The following is a 21,454-nucleotide window of genomic DNA, read 5'->3' on the forward strand; positions in this document are numbered from 1 at the left end:
ATATTCTAATTTTATGATTGGTCTTTAAAGCTCCCAGGTGACTCGAATGTACTGCCAGGTCTGACAGCCACTGGTTTAGGGATTTTAAAGTCTCATCTAGTGGTGAGATATGGGAGCAGGGTGAGAGACCAATGTTTAATACAGATGCTACGTCTACCCTAGACCAGGCAGATTGACTTCAGCAGGGATGGGAGTTGAGAAGTTCCAGTTTAACAAGCCCTCCCCTCCCAGGGAATTTTGCTGTGAAACCAAACTTGAGAACCACAGGTATAGAAGAGAGAACCTTAAGCAAAGAAGCGGAGGGACCCAACATGGGAGTGTGACAGCTGTCCTAGTGATAGGGGGATAGGAGGAAATCATGTAAGATGGCCTGGGAGGGAAATAGAGGTGGCACAAGCCTCAGCTGGCATTCTTCTTTCCACTTCTGGGCCAACTTCTGCTCCAGGCTGCAGAGGTGTGCAGAGGGAGCCCAGTTCAGGGAGTGTGTCATCTGTCAGGGCCCATGAGACATACTCCTAGAACCCAAGGCTGAGTGACACAGAGGGAATACAATATGCTATGAAATGACAGGGAGGGAGGGAGCCACCCAGCCCTAGTGGTCCTCAAATCTGGCTGTGCAGTGGAATCACCACTTTTAAAAGGTGCCACTGCCTGGGCCTCATCCTTGAGATTCAGACTGAATTGGATCTGGACCTTGGCATTTTAAAAAATGCTCCCCAGGTGACACTGAGGTGCAGCCAGAGTTGAGATCTATGGAATTAGAGGGACCAGGGAGTCCTTATGAGAGAGGTGCCATTCTAGCTGAAGCCTAGCTGGCAGGATTTTGTGAATGAATACAGAGAGAAGAGAATTCTAGGTAGAAGCAAAACCATTGCTAAAGGCCAAAAGGTGGAGAAAGTAGGGCTTGCAGAGGGAGCAGCTAGAAGTTCAGCTTGCTGTGCTGTCAGCAGGGCATGGGAGCTGAGAATGCAACTAACATGATACAGGTCCTTGAGTGCCAGGCTGAAGGTGTTGGGCTTAATTTGGAAGGCAATTAGCACACAATAGCTGTTCTATTTTTATACCTTAATGAGTCTAGTGACAGTTCATCACAACAGTTCCATTAGCCAAACAACTGTAGTCATAGATTGTTGGAATATAAATCTCCAGAGGGCCCCACCAGCTTCTGGATCCCACAGTTTGCCAAGGGTTTCTGAGCACCTTCCAAGCGCTGCCTCTGACTAGGTGTCACGGGGGTGTCCAAGTGCAAGGAGTGAGCTTGCAAAAACCTCACTAGGGGAGCAGTGCGGGCACAAGCACGTGCACACACACACGTGTGCTCATATGTGCGGAACAATGGCAGACAGTTTCACAGGAGCTAGGTGAAGTCTGCGGCACTCAGAGGAAGCGTCCTGGAAGGGTTGGTGTCTGAGCCAGACCTGAGTGGTACACAGAGGGCAGGTACAAAGAAGGCCCTGGGGCCCTTCTTTGTTGATTACTCCTGATGGCTGATGGTCCCCCTCCCAGGTCCATGATGTCTGCGTCTGCCAGCACAACACTGCCGGCCCAAATTGTGAACACTGTGCGCCCTTCTACAACAACCGGCCCTGGAGACCTGCAGAGGGCCAGGACACCCATGAATGCCAAAGTAGGAGCTTTGGATCACCCCTTCCCTGTAGGGTGTGGGTCAAGTGCTGGCCCCTCTAGGCCTCAGTGACCTCACCTGGGACACAGGGGGATCCAGTCTTTCTTATGTAAATCTACACTGAATTTGCACTGTTACAATTCAAGCTCTCCTGGCTCTGTGAGGATGGAGAGAGTATTTGGGTGACATCCTCCCACCATCCCCTGCCTTCTCCTCAGCCAGGCCTGGAGGGACCATGACTTGGCTGATGCTTCTGATTCCATGGGACTTTCATGGTATCCCCAGAGCCTGCTTCTTCTGGCCTCTCCAGTTGCTTTACCCTGTTTAGGACATATCTGGTTTTCTGTTGTCATTTTTCCTAATTCAAATGGCTCCCTAGAATCAGGGACTTTGTTTACATAAATGAGGAAAGCAGAGATTCTCATCCCGGAGACAGGCAGTGACCCAAGAGGAGACCAATGTTGGCAGTGGGAGGGTTGGGGATAGAGCATTCAAAGGGCTCTTGCTTTGGCCCAATGTGGCCACTGTTCTTGGGTTTATCCCAACAGTAGGAATCAGGAGAATCAGTTCTTATTCTCCTCTGCTTTCTTATTGGTCATGTAACCTTAAATAAATTACACAAACCTCCCTTGGCCTCAGTTGCCCCATTTCCCTGCCTTGATCATCTTGCAGAGTTGTTACAGATGCCAATGAGCTTTTGTGGAGCACGCTCTGTAGACAGCAAAGGCGTGGGTCAGATGTCAGCCCTGGGACTCTCTTTTTCCAGGGTGCGACTGCAATGGGCACTCAGAGACATGTCACTTTGACCCCGCTGTGTTTGCCGCCAGCCAGGGGGCATATGGAGGTGTGTGTGACAATTGCCAGGACCACACCGAAGGCAAGAACTGTGAGCGGTGTCAGCTGCACTATTTCCGGAACCGGCGCCCGGGAGCTTCCATTCAGGAGACCTGCATCCGTGAGTAGAGGCTCTGGAGACCCAGAATGTCATTTGTCTGTTACTCCCCATCTGCTCTGGGTGCAATAGAGCACATGTTTCTGGGTACACCAAGGCCCTCATGGAGCATGAAAACTTGACTGTGAGTCAGGATTTGTGGGAGATTATTTTAATTCAGCTGAGTATTACTGAGCAAGTCACTTAACCTCTCTGGACCATCAAGCAGACAATCAATCAATAGATGGGCTTTATTTGGGGCATAGGAAAGAAAAAAGTAAACATAAGATACAGTTTCTGCCATCAGGGAACACACACACAGTTTGGTGATATAAACTATACACTCGTGAAGAAGAAGGATGAAAGCACCTTTTCCATATGTATATTATCGCCTTTACCATGTTGTAATGAGGTTTGTGATTTAATTTCCTATTTCTTCCAACATTGAGAACTCCTCCATGGCAAGGATTATTTCTCACATCCTCTGGCCCTAGCACACTGACTGGAAAATCACTGATGCTCAGGGAGCGTTTGTGAATGTAATGGGAGACAACAGGCAGAGGCAGCTTAACATGTCCACAAGAGCCAGCGACTTCATATAGGAGAGGGCCGCCTGGACTGAAGCAATCTGATTCGGGCAGGTTTAGTCAGAAAAGACTTTCTGGATGAAGGGGTATTACGGTTTGAAAGGTCTGAAAGAAGTCAGGGAATGGGGGTTGGGGAAAGCCGAAGTCACTTTCTGTTGATGTTTGTTCCTGAGAAGAGTGAGACAGAACTGAGTTTGATCCCTGGTTCTTGCATGAACTTGAATCAGTTATTTGACATATCTGAGCCTCAGTTTCCTCCTCTGTACAATGAGAATAATAATCTCCAGGATTACCATGAAGATTCCATGAGGCAACATGTGAGAGTGCCCAGTTCAGTGGTTGGCAAGAGTAGTTGCTCAGTAAGTAATGACAACAAAATGCCTTCTATAGTACTTAGCATATGCCAATATGCTCCCCTTGCTTTATGTTTACCCATTTCTTTCTGCCTCTCTCTCTCTTTTTTTTTTTTTTTTTTTTTTGGAGATGGAGTTTCGCTCTTGTTGCCCAGGCTGGAGTGCAATGGCACAATCTCAGCTCACTGCAACTGCAACCTCCACCTCCCAGATTCAAGTGATTCTTCTGCCTCAGCCTCCTGGTAGCTGGGATTACAGGCATGCACCCCTATGCCTGGCTAATTTTGTATTTTTAGTAGAGACAGGGTTTCACCATGTTGGTCAGGTTGGTCTTGAACTCCTGACCTCAGGTGATCCACCCGTCTCGGCCTCCCAAAGTGCTGGGATTACAGGCATGAGCCACCGTGCCTGGCCATTCACTCATTTATTTCTCATAAGAAGCCTATGAAGGGTGTATCATTATTTTATTTTACAGATGAGGAAATTGAGGTACGGAGGGATTAAGTAACTTGACTAAGGCTATGAAATTGAAAGCCAGTGGTGGAACAAGGATTTGAACTAGGCAGCCTGGCTCCTGGAATCTGCTCTGAACTCTACTTTTCTTTGTTCCTACTGCGGTGACTGCTGCTGTCTCTCAGCCTGCGAGTGTGATCCGGATGGGGCAGTGCCAGGGGCTCCCTGTGACCCAGTGACCGGGCAGTGTGTGTGCAAGGAGCATGTGCAGGGAGAGCGCTGTGACCTATGCAAGCCGGGCTTCACTGGACTCACCTACGCCAACCCGCAGGGCTGCCACCGTGAGTAGGGGGCGCGGCCCAGCACGACATGGGGCAGGCTGCATGGGGCCACCAGATCCATGGCTTGCCCTGCTCACTGTGCTCTCTTCAGAGGAAATCCCACTGCAGGGTAGACAGAGTGGGTGTGCCCAGGCCTTTGCCAGGAGTCCAGACTTCTTGGCCTCTTACCCAGCACCAGCTGCTGTGCTACTGGCTTCCAGCAGGTGGCAGCAGAGGTCCAAGTTGGAAGGTGGGACTGAGTCAGCCAGATGGAGGGTGGGCAGGCAGGCGGCTGAGCTGCCAGGTGGCTGGAACTGGTGGGACAGCGCAGGGGTACTGTGAGTCAGCCATGTCATCTGCAGGGAATGGCCTTGCCTAGTTCTTTTCCCAGGTGGGGCCCCTCCCCGGATGTATGTCCTCTGGGGGTGAGTTTTTCATGGAGCGTCTGCCTGAGCTCAGCAGCTCTCCTCCTGCAGGCTGTGATTGCAACATCCTGGGGTCCCGGAGGGACATGCCGTGTGACGAGGAGAGTGGGCGCTGCCTGTGTCTGCCCAACGTGGTGGGCCCCAAGTGTGACCAGTGCGCTCCCTACCACTGGAAGCTGGCCAGTGGCCAGGGCTGTGAACCGTGTGCCTGCGACCCACACAACTCCCTCAGCCCCCAGTGCAACCAGGTACGAAGTGTGGGTGGCCTGGGGACCGCTCAGTGGGAGAGGGGTCCTGAGCACCAGCCTTTCTGCTGCCCCTCCATGCTGCCTTTCTGGGCCTCTCCCCTGTCAGACCGGGCATCTTCTGTCCCCATTCTCCTTTGGGGAAGTCACCAGATGTCCCTCCCTCTGTGGCTCTTGGCCGTCAGTGATGCCATATGCAGCACACCTTCTGAAGGGCCCACGCTGGGCCTTGACTTCAAGGCTCATCTCTGAGTGGGAGCCCTTGCTTTGTGGGCACAGCAGCTCTGGAGGTGGCCACGAGCCCTGGATTCTACCTGTGGACCAGGAATCTAGGACACGGTCCCTGACACCAGGGTAAGGCAGAGGCTATGAGGCAGGGTCCACTGACGCTGCTCTCTCCACACAGTTTACAGGGCAGTGCCCCTGTCGGGAAGGCTTTGGTGGCCTGACATGCAGCGCTGCAGCCATCCGCCAGTGTCCAGACCGGACCTATGGAGACGCAGCTACAGGATGCCGAGGTGTGTGCTCAAGGACTGGCGGACGCTGAGGCTATGGGGGCCAAGCACGCGGTTGGGCACGTGGTGGGGGCGTGTAGGTCTGCAACAGGGCAGAACGTCCCGTATTGATGCATGTGGTGTGGGCCTGGGCAGCCCTGTGAGTGCACACACTCTGGCCCATTGGTGTAGCCTCCAAGCCCCTGAGGCAGGCCTATGTCCTGCTGTCCCTGAGTCCCCGTGACCTGCCAGTTGCTTTGCTCCCCACTTCCCTGAGAGACAGCATTTCCCAGAAGCCATCTCCAAGGCAGCAGCAAGGATGGCAGGCTGTTTCTTCATTCTTCATAGATGGAGGAAGTGAGTCCTGAGGGGCAAAGGGTGTCATTTCCCAGGGAGTCAGTTTGATGTCACCATAGGAGCACAGGCCTTGGAGTGTGCAGACAAGATTCTGGTCCCAGCTCTGCCCCTGCCTCACTGAGTGACTTTGAGGGAGCTGCTTCCCCTCTTTAGACTCGGTTTCTTCCTTTGAGAAAGAGGCGTGCTATACTTAACCTCTCTGTCCCTCAGAGAGGAACATCTAGAAAAAGTGAGGAAACCAGAGTGCTAATCCTGAGAGTGGTGTGAAGATCAAATGAGTTAATGTGTGTGTGTGACTTTAAATGGTGCCTGGCACATGGTAGGTGCTAAGTAAGCATTTGCTTTCACTGCAGCTGTTACCATGGATTTTATTCTGGCAGTGACTTCTGTTATTCTAAGTCATGTAGAAAGAGCCTCAGGTCAGACCTGCTCTTCAGGGCTCTCCCTGATAACTGCTTCTGTCTCCCTGACCCCCGTCTCTGACTGTCATTTTTCTTGGCCCTAGCCTGTGACTGTGATTTCCGGGGAACAGAGGGCCCAGGCTGCAACAAGGCATCGGGCCACTGCCTCTGCCGCCCTGGCTTGACTGGGCCCCGCTGTGACCAGTGCCAGCGAGGCTACTGCAACCGCTACCCGGTGTGTGTGGCCTGCCACCCTTGCTTCCAGACCTATGATGCAGACCTCCGGGAGCAGGCCCTGCGCCTTGGTAGCCTCCGCAATGCCACCACCAGCCTGTGGTCAGGGCCAGGGCTGGAGGACCGTGGCCTGGCCTCCCGGATCCTAGATGCAAAGAGTAAGATTGAGCAGATCCGAGCAGTTCTCAGCAGCGCCGCAGTCACAGAGCAGGAGGTGGCTCAGGTGGCCAGTGCCATCCTCTCCCTCAGGTAATTCCCTTTCCCTGCCAAGCATTTGGAAGAATTATGCTCCAGGGTTCCTGTACGGGGCACACTGGTCCTTCCTTACATTTGTACAGCGCATTACAGTTTAAAGGCATTTTCACAGTGCTCTGTCTTTCAACCATTACGAGAGTCCTGTGAGGTTGGTGTGGTTTTGCAGATGAGAAAACAGGCACAGATAGGTGATGTGACAGAGCCACATGGCCCCTGAAGGGCAGAGCTGGGACTCAGAACATAGCCCAGGAGCCCAAGCCCAGCATTCTTTCAAGTGCCCCGTGCTGCCTGTGGGAGGGAGTCAGCTCTGGATTAGTCACCCTGGCAGAGGGCATCCGAGAGGCAGGGGCTCTAAAAATAACTCGCGTGTGGCTTTGGAATGGAAGTGGTCCCGCCCACACCCCCATCCCACCAGCAGAGGTGCCTTCTTAGTGAGATTCAGTTCTGGAAGCTTCTATAATTAGTTGGCATTCCCTGAGCACTGGCTTTCTGACGGTGCACAGAGCCATCCAGGTGTGTGAGTGGCGGGGAGGGAAAAGGCAGCCTAAGAAGAATGAAAATGGAGGCTTCGTGACTCTCAATGTGCTAGAGCCACTGTCTGGGGGCTCCAGCAGAGGAACTCAAGCAAATATTGGGAACCAACCTCCAGTACTGCCTTCCAACCTTAGGGGCATTCCATTCCCTTCCCATTCCTTTTCCTTTTTATTCCGAAATCAGTCCTTCCTGGGCCTCTCCTTTGAAGACTTTTCCTCTCGAACTCCTCCCTTTCTCCCCTCCCCTAAACCCCTCCAACCCCTCCTTTTTCTTCCCCCGCCTTCCCCTCCCTCCTCCCCTCCCCCTCCTCCTCCCTTCCTTCTTCCTTCCTTCCTTCCTTCCTTCCTTCCTTCCTTCCTTCCTTCCTACCTTCCTTCCTCTCTTTCTCTCTTTCTTTCTCTTTACATAATTTTAGAGCATCTATTATGAACCAAGCATTGCACAAGGCATCGGGGATATTGAAATTAATTTGACATAGTCTTTGCCCTTGAGAAGCTTGTACTGGGGAGAATGATGTGTAAATGGTAAACTATAATGTGACACATGTTATAATGTATCATGGCAGGCTTCACAGAGGTGCCTTCTGACCTAAGTCTCAGATTCGGGCAGTCAGTCCACCAGGTTCAGTAGGTTGGAAACACAGGCATGGAGGGGCATTCCATGGAAGGGCGTTCTGTGCCTGATCAAAGCCTAGAGGTGGAGAATGTGAGGCTTGGAGGAGGGAGCTGGTGGTTGGGTTGGCGGAGCTACAAAGGGCACGGGAAGAGAGGACTCTCCAAGAGCTCAGTGGCCAAGGGCCTGGGAGGTAGACCCCAAGCCTCCTTCGAGGGGATGACCAGCTGGCAGCAGTGATGGGGTCTGGAGCTGAGTGGGATGTGTGGACTGTGGAAAAGATTTCAGAGCTGCAGCTGTACAGGTGGTGGCTAGCTGTACAGGTGGTGGCTGAAGCCAGCCTGTAGAGAGCAAAGGAGGAGGGCATCAGGGCAGTGTTCCTCATGGAAGCCAGGAGCTGGAAGAAGGGGAGGAGAATTGGGAATGTTGGGTCATAGAAGTCAAGGGAGGAGAGTTTTGTGGCTCCACTCATGCATGGACAGAGAAACGTTGTATTGGCCGCTCAGCCTCTGTCCAGTGGAACCCCCTTAGCCTGTGGATTCTCTGTTCTGGTGCCCTTGCCCAAGGCCTCTGTTTGTTCTGACTCAGTAGCAGTTGCTCTAAGGGAATGGCTGCTCCGGGGAGGCACAACTCCCTCCTATATTTTAGTGTAAGCTCCTCTCCCTTCTCAGGCGAGCTCTCCAGGGCCTGCAGCCGGATCTGCCCCTAGAGGAGGAGACGTTGTCCCTTCCGAGAGACCTGGAGAGTCTGGACAGAAGCTTCAATGGTCTCCTCACTATGTATCAGAGGAAGAGGGAGCAGTTTGAAAAACTAAGCAGTGCTGATCCTTCAGGTGAGGAGAGGGCCACCCGGATAACCCCGGGCATGGGCACTGCTGTGGTGGGCATGCCAACCCACTCCCTCCTGTTCCCCCTCCATCTCCATTCCCCATGCTTCTTGCCACAGGAGCCTTCCGGATGCTGACCACAGCCTACGAGCAGTCAGCCCAGGCTGTTCAGCAGGTCTCCGACAGCTCGCGCCTTTTGGACCAGCTCAGGGACAGCCGGAGAGAGGCAGAGAGGCTGGCGCAGCAGGCGGGAGGAGGAGGAGGCACCGGCAGCCCCCAGCTTGTGGCCTTGAGGCTGGAGATGTCTTCGTTGCCTGACCTGACACCCACCTTCAACAAGGTGACTTGGGGCATGGAATCCGACTTCCTGGAGCCCACACCCCAGCTTGTCACACACCAACAGCTGCCACCTGTTTCCCATTAGGGCAGACCTGCGCCTGTGAGAACTCCACTCCCCCAGCCATCCTGACCCTTGTGTTGCTCACTGTGAGCTCAGTAGTTGCCAAGGAAACCAGTTTCTGGTGCTTGGTTGTCATGGAGATGTTTGGCTGTTGGTTTCCCAGGTGTGGGGTGGGATTGGTTATTGAGGGGCTTTGGGTAGCCTCTTTGACAGCCCCATCTCTCTACAGCTCTGTGGCAGCTCCAGGCAGATGGCTTGCACTCCAGGATCATGCCCTGGTGAGCTGTGTCCCCATGACAATGGCACAGCCTGTGGTTCCCACTGCAGGGGTGTCCTTCCCAGGGCCGGTGGGGCCTTCTGGACGGCAGGGCAGGTGGCTGAGCAGCTGCGGGGCTTCAATGCCCAGCTCCAGCAGACCAGGCAGATGGTAAGTGTGGCTAAGGTGGGATGGGCACAGGTAAGAGGAGGCAGACAGAATAGATCCCCCGGGCAAGTCAGAGTTCCCATTTTATACTAAAGCCCAGAGATTTTAGTGACCTGCTTAAGGTGCCACAGCAAGTGCAAGATAGTTTTTTCTCTTTTACTGGACATCCACATAGAAACTGCACTGGTTACAAATGCTGCCTAGGTAGGTCTTGGCATAGAGGATGATCCACAGAATCCTGGAGCTGCTGAGAGGTTCCCTTGGGGCCTTATCCCTTCTGACCTAGAATGTGTGTCAACAGATTAGGGCAGCCGAGGAATCAGCCTCGCAGATTCAATCCAATGCCCAGCGCCTGGAGACCCAGGTGAGCACCAGCCGCTCCCAGATGGAGGAAGATGTCAGACGCACGCGGCTCCTCATCCAGCAGGTCCGGGATTTCCTAACAGGTGAGGCTGGTCTCCACTCCCACCTTGGCTGCTGTTCCAGTCCTGCCTGTCCCTCATTCCCATGTTCAGTGCATCAGCCAGCCCTCCCTCCCTCCTCCAAGGCCTGCAACATCCTGCTCCAGGCCTCCACCTCTCCTTGGCACCATGGCCATGACCTTCTTGTTCTCCCATCTGCCCTTCCCACCCACTCCACTCCCTCGTGACCCATTCTCATTCTCAACACTACAGCTGAAATATCTCTTTTAAAATGTATAAGTCAGATCACATCTCACTCCTGCTTAAAATCCTTCAGTGGCTTCACCTTGTTCTTGGAATGAGCTCTCAACTCCTATCGTGGCTACAGAGCCTGGCCTCTGTCCATCTCTTGGAGTGACCTTGGGCTCCTCTCTGCTTTGTTCACTGGCTGTCCTTGAACATATCAGGCTCTTGCCTGCTTCAGGAATGTTTATTTGCTCTTTTTCTGCCTGGAATCCTCTTTCCAGGGCTGTTTCTTGTCCTCTGGGTCGTCTCCCCAGAGAGGTGTTTCCTGACCATCTGATCTGGTTGTCCCCTGTCATCTCCCATTCCCCTTCGGTGTCTTACCTTCCTTGCCCTACTCACCCTCATTCAGTTGTCGACAAGTGAATTGTCACTCCACTAGAATGGGGACTCCAGGAGGGCAGGGATGGTTGTCTGTCTTTTTGACCACTGTGTCACCAGCACCTAACATAAGGCCAGACACAGAAAGGCATCTGACATAGGTGGCATGAATAAATGAACCAGATGCCCTTCCTCACTGCCCTGGGGAGTGAGGAAGGGCTGTACAATGGAAAGATTCCTAAACAGGACCCGGGAGACTCGTGTGACATTGGGCAGGCTGCTTCTCTCTTTGCCTCATCTTTTGCTTCTATAAATGGGGGGACGGTAGTATTTCACAAGTTTATTCTGAGGATCAAATAACTGATGTAAAACATGTTTTGAAAAAGGAAAGGTGCCTCAGGAACAGGAGTTGATATTGTTAGATTTCTCATTCCTGCCAGGGAATTTGCTTGGCTGGGAGCCCAGTTAATACGAGCCTAGGGCTTGGTGTAATGACAGTGGCTCTTCTTGCTGCTATTACCGTGTTTTTGCCCCAGATAGGCCAAAGTCCCCTCCTGAGTGCAGATGGCAGGTCAGAGAGGGGCAGGAGACTTCTTCTGAGGTCTCATGACTTGCATAAGGCCATGAGGCCCACACCTGGGGAAATTGTTACCTGGGAATCTGGGGAGATTGTGCCCCACAAACGTGGATGATGGGGGAGGTCAAGGTGTGGGGCTTAGGCTCATGGATAAGGGAGTCTTGACCCTGAATCAAGTCCAGTGAGGCTGAATGGCTACTCATCCTGCATTAATCTCAGCCAGGGCTCTGGCCTCAGGGGGTGGGAGGTGGGTTGGAATTCTCTCCTGCCCGGTGAGTACTGTGAACAGGCTCACGTGAACAGACAGGGAGCTGCCAGGCCCCTTTTGTCATCTCTCTTACGCTTGTATCTCAGGTCAAGTCTTATGATGAGTCCAGGGTCAGAGAGAAAAAGCAGGGCCTGAGAGAGGCCTGGCCCCAGGGAGAAACCCAGGAAAATTTTGTGTAGCTGTAGGCTCGGACTCTGGTCTCCAGAGTCCTGGTGCAGAAGCCTCTGAGGTCTGGCTGCTGTCAGATGTAGGGTCACGGTGTGGGAGGGAGAGTGGAAAGTCTGTGGAGGGAGGAGGAAACATCGTCTTTCCCAGTTCTTCAAATGGAATTGACAAAATGAATAGTTAAGGCTTATTAAGTTCTGAGTCCAGGCACTGTTCCAAGTGCTTTGCATGTATTACATCATTTACTCCTGACTACATGAACTAAGTACTCTTATTACTTCCACTTTGCACACAAGTTATCTGGGCACAGAGAGGTTAATCAACTTGGCTAAAGGCATCCAGCTCAGCAGTGCTGCAGGTAGGCTTCAACCCTAATGATCTGACTCTGTCATCCACACCCTATTGCGTTATGGCATGGACACACACATACATACACACCTGTGAGTGTGCATGCACACACAAATACACACTCTCTTGCCTCTTGCCTTTGTGAATGTTTTTCCTCTCTCTGGATTGTCTCCCCTCTCCCACCTCTGCTGACCCGGCTAGTTCCTGTTCGTCCTCTAGGAATCTTCCTAGGCATCCCACTCTCCCGGCAGCCTCCCTGGACCTATCAGATGGCGCTGGGGGCCCTTCCCATGGCCACTGTAGCACCTGTGTTTACTCCACTCACTCAAAGCTGTACTTCTTTGTTCATGTACCTGTCTCCCATTAGATTTCCAGCTCCATGAAGGCAGGTACTGAGTTTAATTTGATTTGCAGTCTCAACTCCTCCCATGCTTTTGCTCAATGCAGTAAATATTTACTGAGCCCATCCTGAGACCCAGAAGGCTCTGTGACTGAATGTCATGTAGATTGAGCCTAAGGGTGCAGCTGAAGTGGTGCAGAGTAAAGGAAGGGCCAGATCTAGGTGGGGATGTGCTCATCCTGGAAGGCTTTCTGGGGAAGTCACATGTGAAGCCTTGCTTTGAGAGTGGGACTCTGGGTTAGATGAGAGGTCGACAATCTCTATGAAGAAGGTCCTTATGAAAGCTTGCTGCTGGGATAAACTCACTTAATGAAACTCAACCACAGTTATGCTGCGTGCAAACCCCAAGGGACACAGCAATGAACAAACATGGCTTCCACCCTCCAGGAGTGTCCTTCTGCCTGGCATGGGATGGGGCAGGGAATGAGACCTGTGTGGTCAGCTAGTATCCTCTAGTTGTAGAGTGAGGCTGGGCCTGGGACCCCGGAGGAGTTCAGGTCCCAGGACAAATCATCTGGATGAGTGGGTGCCCCCCTCCTTAATACCTCAATATCAGCGAAATCTGTAAAAGCAAATTGGAATAGATGGGGAGGAGATGTCATCTCTGTACTTCTGACCTTACCCTCTGACCCAGAGTTGGTTTGTAACAACTCTTGCAAATGGATTGTTTCATGTTGTACCTTCAGGTTGAGGACTGATATTGGGGATTGATACTCCTTTTCACAGATCAGGAAACTGAGCTTAGGGAACCATTTGACTTGCCCAGGTAGCTTGAATAGTAAAGCAGAGATCTGAACCTGAAGCCCTGTCAATCATTCGTTCACTCTACGCACATATTGACCTCCAAGTGCCAGGCACTGTGCTGGGGTCTAGGGATATAGCTGTGGACAAAACCCAGCCCCTGCCCTTGTAGAGCTTACATTCTAGAGGAAAAGAAAAAAAAAAAAAAGAAACCAGTTAGATGAGTACAGTTTTTGGTACCTGGGTGGTGCAAGTGCTAGACAGAAAGATGAGGCAGGGAGGGACGATAAAGTGTGCTACAGTCTAGGGTGGAGGTTGCAATTCTAGATTGGATGGCTGGGGTTGGCCTCCCTGAGAAGGTGATATTCCAGCAAAGACTTGATCATTCTTACTTGCCTTTGCAAAAATGAGCAGTCTTGCTTGAGGGGGAGTGCAGGGAAGGGGTCTTTTTGCCAAGGAAGCAGCTTCAGTTTCTGGTCACTCTTCCCAATTTAGGGCTAATTGTGTATGTGCTGCAGGCATTGTTCAGTACCAGCTGCCTGGCACCACCTCCTTCTCCCCAGCCCGCAGCTTCCTGTGGCACCAGACACTTAGTTGCCACAGCTGTGATGACACCCCTCCTCCTCTTCCCTGCTGCAGCATGGAGCACAGGATAGTCATCCTCCTACAGCATTCCCAGAAATTTCCAGAGAACAGGCACCTGAGTCTGGTTGAGAGGGGGCAGCAGCTCCTTGGGACACCATGATAGAGGGGCCACCACAGGTGCCTTCCACAGGTGCTGCTTAGCCAGGAGAGGCCTCGGATCTCTGGGGAGGTTAGTGGGCTCTCACAGTCTAATGCATGATTGTCTTCCAGACCCCGACACTGATGCAGCCACTATCCAGGAGGTCAGCGAGGCTGTGCTGGCCCTGTGGCTGCCCACAGACTCAGCTACCGTTCTACAGAAGATGAACGAGATCCAGGCCATTGCAGCCAGGCTCCCCAACGTGGACCTGGTGCTGTCACAGACCAAGCAGGACATTGCGCGGGCCCGCAGGCTGCAGGCTGAGGCTGAGGAAGCCAGGTATGGCCTTGGGCCCTGAACTTCTCTCTGCCCAGGATTAGGCTGGCGTTTTGCTTCTCAACCCCATTGCTGGGAGAGGGATACAGAGGGCTGGGAGACAGGAGGGGATGCTTACCATGGTGGGGAGTGGTACACAGAATCCAGAGTGCAGGTTAAACAATTTGCGTGACTGTGTCTTCCGTATTGGAAACTGCCCAGAGATTGTCTCAGGCATAACGCAAACATTCATCACGTCTGCTTGGTGGGGTCCTGGGACATCAAAGCTAATACTTTCCTTGCTCTTTGTCTTGGCTGGGAAGGGTGTTCTTTTGGACTGGTGTGTGAGTCGAACCACACATTGATTCACTATTCACTCATTTTCTCTCTCCTCTCCCTCATGCTTCTCTCACCCAGGAGCCGAGCCCATGCAGTGGAGGGCCAGGTGGAGGATGTGGTTGGGAACCTGCAGCAGGGCACAGTGGCACTGCAGGAAGCTCAGGACACCATGCAAGGCACCAGCCGCTCTCTTAGGCTTATCCAGGACAGGGTTGCTGAGGTGAGGCATCATGGTTTCCTCCACCCATATTTGGGCATAAACAGGAAAATTTGGGCACCAGGCATAGAAAATGCCAGAAAGTGACTAGATGAAAAGTGACTAGAAGAAAGCTGAGGTGGAGTTCTACAGGAGGGTGACAAGTTTTGGGCTGGCTGTGGGCCTTGGATTTTCTGATCTTGTGGCTGGGATGCAGAAGCAGGAGTGAGAGGTGAGCAATTTTGATTGTTCTGGTTGGAGAGGGTTTTTGCTGCCTGATGAGTTGGAGAAAAAATGGGGATGAACCCCCCACCTATGAGACCCACTACAAATGCCAGATCTCCCTCTTTCCACAAAGGTTCAGCAGGTACTGCAGCCAGCAGAAAAGCTGGTGACAAGCATGACCAAGCAGCTGGGTGACTTCTGGACACGGATGGAGGAGCTCCGCCGCCAAGCCTGGCAGCAGCGGGCACAGGCAGTCCAGGCCCAGCAGCTTGCAGAAGGTGCCAGCGAGCAGGCATTGAGTGCCCAAGAGGTACAGAGAAGGCAGAGTTAGCTCAATGATGTATGGCCACGATGAGGGGGTCCTGAGCAGGAGAGGACTTTGCACACTTTATAAGACCACAAACTCAAATGTGCTTAGAATAACAGAACCAGAAGAGGCTTGAGAATCAACCCAAACCTGGCCAGGCATCTGATTTCTCCCTCCACTGCCTTTAGTATAGCTGGCTCAGGGACATTGGAGATGACCAGTCCAATCCCTTCCCTTTTACAGATGAGGTGGTGACTTGTTCACAGGCCTAAGACTCATCTATAAATCAGGTCCCGTGACACTGGATCCAGAGCTTGTCTCTTGGATCCCCAGCCTGGACAGATGCTCTTTGCTTATCCTAACCTGGGCTCCATGATTGTCAGAATTAAATGAGAGAGAAGATCAAAGAGCCCATTCTCAGTGTCTCACGCACACTACCTGCTCCCCCTATGGCTAGGAACACTGGCACTTTCAATCCTGGCACAGTGACCAAGTTGCTAAGTATACTATGTGACAGCTTAATATCAATATCCTATGATGTGACTAACATTGTCCTGGGAGTGAGGTGGGACATGTCAAGAGCTGGAGATGGGAAGAGGGAAACACAGAAGTTTAAGTCATAGTCTGTGACTCAGGAGTTTTAATAGGCAAAACCAATTCTATTGGGGGTTAATAGGAGGCGCTTTCCCACTGTGTGTTGATTTGGGTGATATCAAGTGCTTTGGCCATAGGTCTTTAGGACCTTGCATGATGACAATGACACTGAGACTGTTCTACCTTTTTCAGGGATTTGAGAGAATAAAACAAAAGTATGCTGAGTTGAAGGACCGGTTGGGTCAGAGTCCCACGCTGGGTGAACAGGGTGCCCGGATCCAGAGTGTGAAGACAGAGGCAGAGGAGCTATTTGGGGAGACCATGGAGATGATGGACAGGATGAAAGGTGAGGGAATGGTTCAGGGGCACGGACTATTGGGCATTCATGAAGGCTGGTCCCACCCAACCCAAGGCTTCTGAAGCCCATTCTTATTGGAGCTAGCCGTGCTATGGGAATGAGATCAAATGAGATTTTTTCTGGGCATCTAGTATGTATGAGGCTGGGGAATGCAGAGATGGTCCCACGACTTGACCTGGCCTCAAAAAGCTTGCAATTAATGGGACCATTTTTTCTATTTTTGCAAACAGTGGGGTCATATTTTCTCTTCCTATTGCTTTATGTTTAAGGTGCATAGAACTATATTTAAGAGGATGAGGTGGTCTCTGATAGGGGTTGAATAATAAGAGTTCTGGGGCTCAGAGCATAAATAATTTGAGAGAGACATGTTCAGTGAAGGTAAGAAAAGAAGATTTGAGATGGGCCTGGAAGAATGTATAGGCCTGGGAGAAGCTGTGAGGAAGAGGAGGGACATTAGGATAAGGGTGTTGGGAAGCAACAAGGTATGTTCTGACATAGGGACAGGAGAAGAATATTGCTGAGGAGCTGGTGGGAAAGAAGTGGCATGGGGTTAACATGACTTGTCCCTGTGCCTGGCTTCTAGTGTGAGGATGAGGAGGGTAGATAGCTCAGGAGGCAGTAGGGCACATCCAAGGATTTTGAATATGATGGAAACATAATGAAAGTAGCTTTCGGAAGGGTTCCAAAGATTTCTCAGAAAGGAGAACAGGGGCTCCTGGGAACTAAAGTCATCGCTAAGACATGATGATGGGATCACTGGAGTGGTGTATCCAGTGAAAGCCACAGAAAGAGTTCCTTCGAATTTCAGCAGAAGTGTTTGGCAGAAGTCTCGTTGGATAGCCAGGTGGGCACCACATAAAAGGTTGGGCTGGTGGGTTGATGATGAATAAACCTGGGGCCATGGGCAGCTGCACCCAAAGGATGAAGTGAGAGGAGCTGACCTAGGGGAAGGGGCCAGCGGCTAAGTCAGTGCTTTTCCTTGTCCTGTTCATCCAATACTTTGTATGAAGATAATTTATCAAGTCTCTGGACAACAGATAATTAAGACACCAGGTAACAGAACCAGTATTCTAAGGCAATAGCAAAAGTTCAGAAAGATGGGCTGAAACTAACAAATGAAATTAAATGAAGAGGAAAGTAACCTCCTGCTCTGGCCTTGTTTGGGCTTAAACCACAAGTACAGCTCAGGTGAAGCCTGGCTTTTCAGTGGCTAATGCTACTGCAACCACTTTGTAACTAGTAAGTGATAAGCAAATATGAGTTGTTACTCATCTGAAAAAGACCCAAGAGTTTTGAGTAAGTGATAACCAAATATGAGTTGTTACTCATCTGAAAAAGACCCAAGAGTTTTGAGTTACCGCAAGCTTGTTAAAAGCCAGCGATGCTTGCTGCAGCCCAAAGAGCTAACAAACACAGTGCAACCAAAGTGAAGGGAGTAATAGCTTGGGGTAATGGTAAGACTATTTAGCAACTGGAGTGGTGTGTACCCACTAACCAGAAAAGGCTTAGGCTATAGTATTGGGACCGGAAGTTACCTGCTTGCAGGAATTTACCTTTAGTTGCAGGGTAATGGGGGAAGATCATGCATTGACCAGGGGTAGGAGGTGGGTTTTCGGGGTGAGTACCAAGGAACAGAATGGCAGCTATTTAACAACTACTATGGACATATTTAAATATTTTATCAACCTGTGAATCCATATGAGTATCTACTGGCTGAATGTCAATCCAATAATAACACTGTTATACTCTGCTGATGGGATCTCACCTGGGGGATGGTGTTCAAGTGATGGCTACTACATCTTCAGAAGGGATATTGACAAACCAGCATACATCAGGGAGAGAGTGACCAGGGTGGGGCACAGCAATTATATCAGATGAGGAATAGGTGAAGAAACTGGAGATATTTAACCTGGAGACAATAAAGCCTCAGATATGTGAAGGATTGACATGTGAGGACAGAGAAGGTATATTGTTATACCCCCAGGACACAGACCTGGGACAAGAGGTGGAAGTAAGAGGCAGTCAGATTTTGGCTTCACGAGAAGATGACTTTTTTCATAACCAGAGCTGCCTAAGATTGGAGCCTCGTGAGGCAGTGCCTGCTTCCTTCCTATTCCTGGAAAAGTTCAGGCTGAGCCTGGGTACCAGCTCTCATGGATGTGATAGAGGGACTCCTGCCTATAGGGACAGGGGGCAGGCTGGACTGAGTCACTTCCAGAGTTCTTTAAACCTCTATGCATCATCTAGTGGTTGTATGCAGAATGAATTGGAAGAGGAGGACTAGATTTATCTGGAGTGGCATTTGGGGAGGGAAATTGAGGAATTCTGGTCACTCATCCAGCTCTTTTGTCAAGGTGCCTACTTGAGGATCATTGGTTGGATGGCAGCTGTCTGAGCCCAACAGCACTGGGTTGCTAATCTTGGTGTCTGTGACCTCCTTCATTAGCCTGGGACAACTGTGAGAGCCCAGAGGGTCAGGGGCCCAGGGATAGTTAGGAGTGGGGGCCTGCTGCATTTGGCCCCTGCCGGGTTTCTAAGCATGGAATAGGGGCTAGGGAGGCATGAAGATGGGGGGGGCACCACTGCCTTAGAGGCCATATTTTTCTGGCGGGGCTTCCTCTGCACATGCTACTTCCAGTTAGCAGGAGGGGAAGGAAGGGTTGGGAGTCTTTGGGAGTCTCACCATCAACTCCTCCTCCTGCTGCTGTTCCATTTGCCTCAGACATGGAGTTGGAGCTGCTGCGGGGCAGCCAGGCCATCATGCTGCGCTCAGCGGACCTGACAGGACTGGAGAAGCGTGTGGAGCAGATCCGTGACCACATCAATGAGCGTGTGCTCTACTATGCCACCTGCAAGTGATACTACAGCTTCCAGCCCCTTTCCCTACTCACCTGCCCCCTTTGCTTTTAGTTAGGGGCAGATTGGTTTGGAATGCTTTCCATCTCCAGGAGTCTTTCATGCAGCCAAAGCACAGCCTGGACCACCCCTGGTGTGCAACTAGTAAGATTACCCTGAGCTGCAGCTGAGCCTGAGTCAATGGGACAGTTACACTTGACAGACAGAGATGGTGGAGATTGGCAAGCCATTGAAACTAGGAGCTCTCAAGTCAAGGAAGCTGGGCTGGGCAGTATCCCCTGCCTTTAGTTCTCCACTGGGGAAGAATCCTGGACCAAACACAAAAACTTAACAAAAGTGATGTAAAAATGAAAAGCCAAATAAAAATCTTTGGAAAAGGGCCTGGAGGTTCAACAAGGAAAAATGGTCTGTCCCCTCATTGGGTAAACTCTTGCCATTGTTTCTGTCTCCTATTTGGGGTTTGTGGGGGACTCCTCTGTTCAAGCCCATGGTTTGCTCTCCTCTGTTCCACCTGGCTTGCTGGGTACCCAGATTTAGGGAGTCTGGGCCCCTGTGCCCCAGAACCTGATGGATTCTACCCTTGAGAAACCAGACAAGCAGTTTTCATCTCTAAGCAGTGATTCAACTTCTTGTTTACAGATGGGGAAATAGAAATCCAGGGAAGGGAAGGTTCCGTTCAAATTCATGCAGCTTTCAGAGGAAGGACTAAGACTAGAATCTGTGTCTCTTGGGGCCTTAAAGAGAAGTAAATGGATATGTGTGGGGGGTGGGGTGGAGGATGATATGGAATGGCATGGACATTTGTGTGTTAACCATGGCCCAAGCAGACACTGTGCTAGACATTTTATCTACATTAATTTCTTGATCATTGTTAATCATTTTAATTATTTATTGGCCACGAGGCTGGGCACATCATCTGCATCATTTCATGATGCAGGCAGTGCTACTATTCCCATTGGATAAGTGAGAAAACCAAGGCATTAAAGGCTAAGTAACTTCCCCAAGGTCACATATATGGCAGTTTGGGGCAGAGCTGGGGCTCGAACTCATGCTATTCTGATACGGCCATTCAGAGAATAGCCACTAAAGCCAGACTGCCTGGGTTTCAACAGAACCTGCCCCAAGGGGTTGTTGTGAGGAGTAATGAGTTAATGGTGTAACTCATGTCCCTAGGTGCCTGGAGCACTGTGTACTCTGCTGTATGCACATCAGCTACAACTGCTGGTTCCTTACTGACCCCAGCCATCCATGCACTCTCTACTCTAGACACGCTCAGAAGTCCCTGAACTGCTCCTGACTTTGAAAGAACCAAATGAAGCATCATAGAGAAAAATATGTCCATTTTATTGAGCACAACACTGAGCACGAAGCTGGAGGGGCAGAGGGTGAGAAGACTGGGGAAGGACAAGAACGGTATGCTGGACTTTCAAGGAGAGAAAAGGGAACAGAGGCAGGATTAGAACTCCTGGCAGACATTAAAATAGTCAACTTCCAAGGTTAACTCAATTGGGTGTGTGCACGGAGGGCATGTGGCTGGGATAAGAATTCCTTGCAGCCCTTACTCAAGAATTTCTTTCCATTCCACTTTGGAGGGTGTGGCACTGCTTTTAGATTGAGGCAGGGAGAGGAGCCAGAAGTGTACCGGGAGCAGGCTGGCTGGGTCTCAGCGCGCTTGGGAGCTAATCCTAGAGTTAAGGATTAGAACTTGAAGAGCTCACAGGCAGACCACCATGGACAGCTGCCTGTCATTCATGCGGATGGGCAGGCAACAGCATTAATGAGCCCAATCTGGCCAAGAGGTTGGAGGCTTGAGAGGTGGGAGTGAGTGTGTGCAGAGTGGGAGTCTGGATAGATGCTCCATATGGCTTTGCTTGGAGGTGACACAGCCTGGCCAGCCCGTTAAGCTTTTCACGACAAACAGTACAGACCCAGGTGAGAGCTATCTACGTACAATGCACAGAGCCACGGCACGTAGGGTGTGGGGGCATAGAGCAGGCAGGTCAGGGAGACCTGGAAGCCCGCAGGTGCCACTCCCCCTGCTCACAGCTTCAACAAGGCTCCATGCCTTGGGGCTCCCTCGCGGGCCTCCTGTGAGGGGCTGCCCTGCTGGCAGCAGGCTGGTGCTTCCGGCCAGAAACCGCTCCTGCTAGGCCCTGCTCTACTTGCTCTGCCTTCCTCCCTCTGCTGGATAGACACCAGGTTTGGAAGAGCAGAGGAGTTGAACATGTCTCCTGCAAGAGAAAGGGGCTCAGAGTGAGGGTGGGGCTGCCACTTCAGACCCCATCACTCACACTCTGGTATGGGGCTCTCCTCTGGGACAGAAACTCTCCCCAAGCCTCACACTGTGACCCTCCTCACCTGAAAATTGCAATGACACAGGCACAGACTCCAGGAATCACATAATGAGACAGACTCCAGTCTGCCCTGCCCGGCAGTGGGAGCTGCCGCTGGCTTTAACTGGTACCATGACCTCCGACTTGAAATTCCTAGAAAGGAAATGAAGCAACAACGTTTGAAGTATTTGAGGGGAGAAGAAGAGTT

The 21,454-nt window shown here is 51.4% G+C and overlaps 2 protein-coding genes across 4 annotated transcripts in view; one reads left to right on the forward strand and one right to left on the reverse strand.

Annotated features, from left to right (window-relative positions):
* LAMB3 (laminin subunit beta 3) overlaps positions 1–19,316 on the forward strand; it is a 39,643-nt gene extending 20,327 nt beyond the window's left edge. The window contains exons 9-23 of the mRNA XM_010365614.2: positions 1,507–1,627; positions 2,391–2,579; positions 4,134–4,289; positions 4,745–4,941; positions 5,345–5,456; positions 6,295–6,673; positions 8,497–8,657; positions 8,771–8,991; positions 9,281–9,478; positions 9,777–9,921; positions 13,855–14,062; positions 14,456–14,597; positions 14,932–15,108; positions 15,892–16,045; positions 18,780–19,316. Of these exons, the coding sequence (XP_010363916.2) occupies positions 1,507–1,627; positions 2,391–2,579; positions 4,134–4,289; positions 4,745–4,941; positions 5,345–5,456; positions 6,295–6,673; positions 8,497–8,657; positions 8,771–8,991; positions 9,281–9,478; positions 9,777–9,921; positions 13,855–14,062; positions 14,456–14,597; positions 14,932–15,108; positions 15,892–16,045; positions 18,780–18,916 (2,697 nt within the window). The 3' untranslated portion in view covers positions 18,917–19,316. The remainder of the gene's footprint in view (positions 1–1,506; positions 1,628–2,390; positions 2,580–4,133; positions 4,290–4,744; positions 4,942–5,344; positions 5,457–6,294; positions 6,674–8,496; positions 8,658–8,770; positions 8,992–9,280; positions 9,479–9,776; positions 9,922–13,854; positions 14,063–14,455; positions 14,598–14,931; positions 15,109–15,891; positions 16,046–18,779) is intronic.
* A 920-nt stretch (positions 19,317–20,236) lies between these two features.
* Positions 20,237–21,454, reverse strand: part of CAMK1G (calcium/calmodulin dependent protein kinase IG) — a 28,379-nt gene continuing 27,161 nt past the window's right edge. For all 3 annotated transcript variants that reach the window (XM_010365615.2, XM_010365616.2, XM_010365617.2), the window contains exons 12-13: positions 21,272–21,399; positions 20,237–21,144 (exon numbers count right to left, since the gene is read on the reverse strand). In XM_010365615.2, the coding sequence (XP_010363917.1) occupies positions 21,309–21,399 (91 nt within the window). In that variant the 3' untranslated portion in view covers positions 20,237–21,144; positions 21,272–21,308. The remainder of the gene's footprint in view (positions 21,145–21,271; positions 21,400–21,454) is intronic.

This window comes from Rhinopithecus roxellana, chromosome 8 (assembly GCF_007565055.1).
Source record: "Rhinopithecus roxellana isolate Shanxi Qingling chromosome 8, ASM756505v1, whole genome shotgun sequence".
Classification (NCBI taxonomy): Eukaryota; Metazoa; Chordata; class Mammalia; order Primates; family Cercopithecidae; genus Rhinopithecus; species Rhinopithecus roxellana.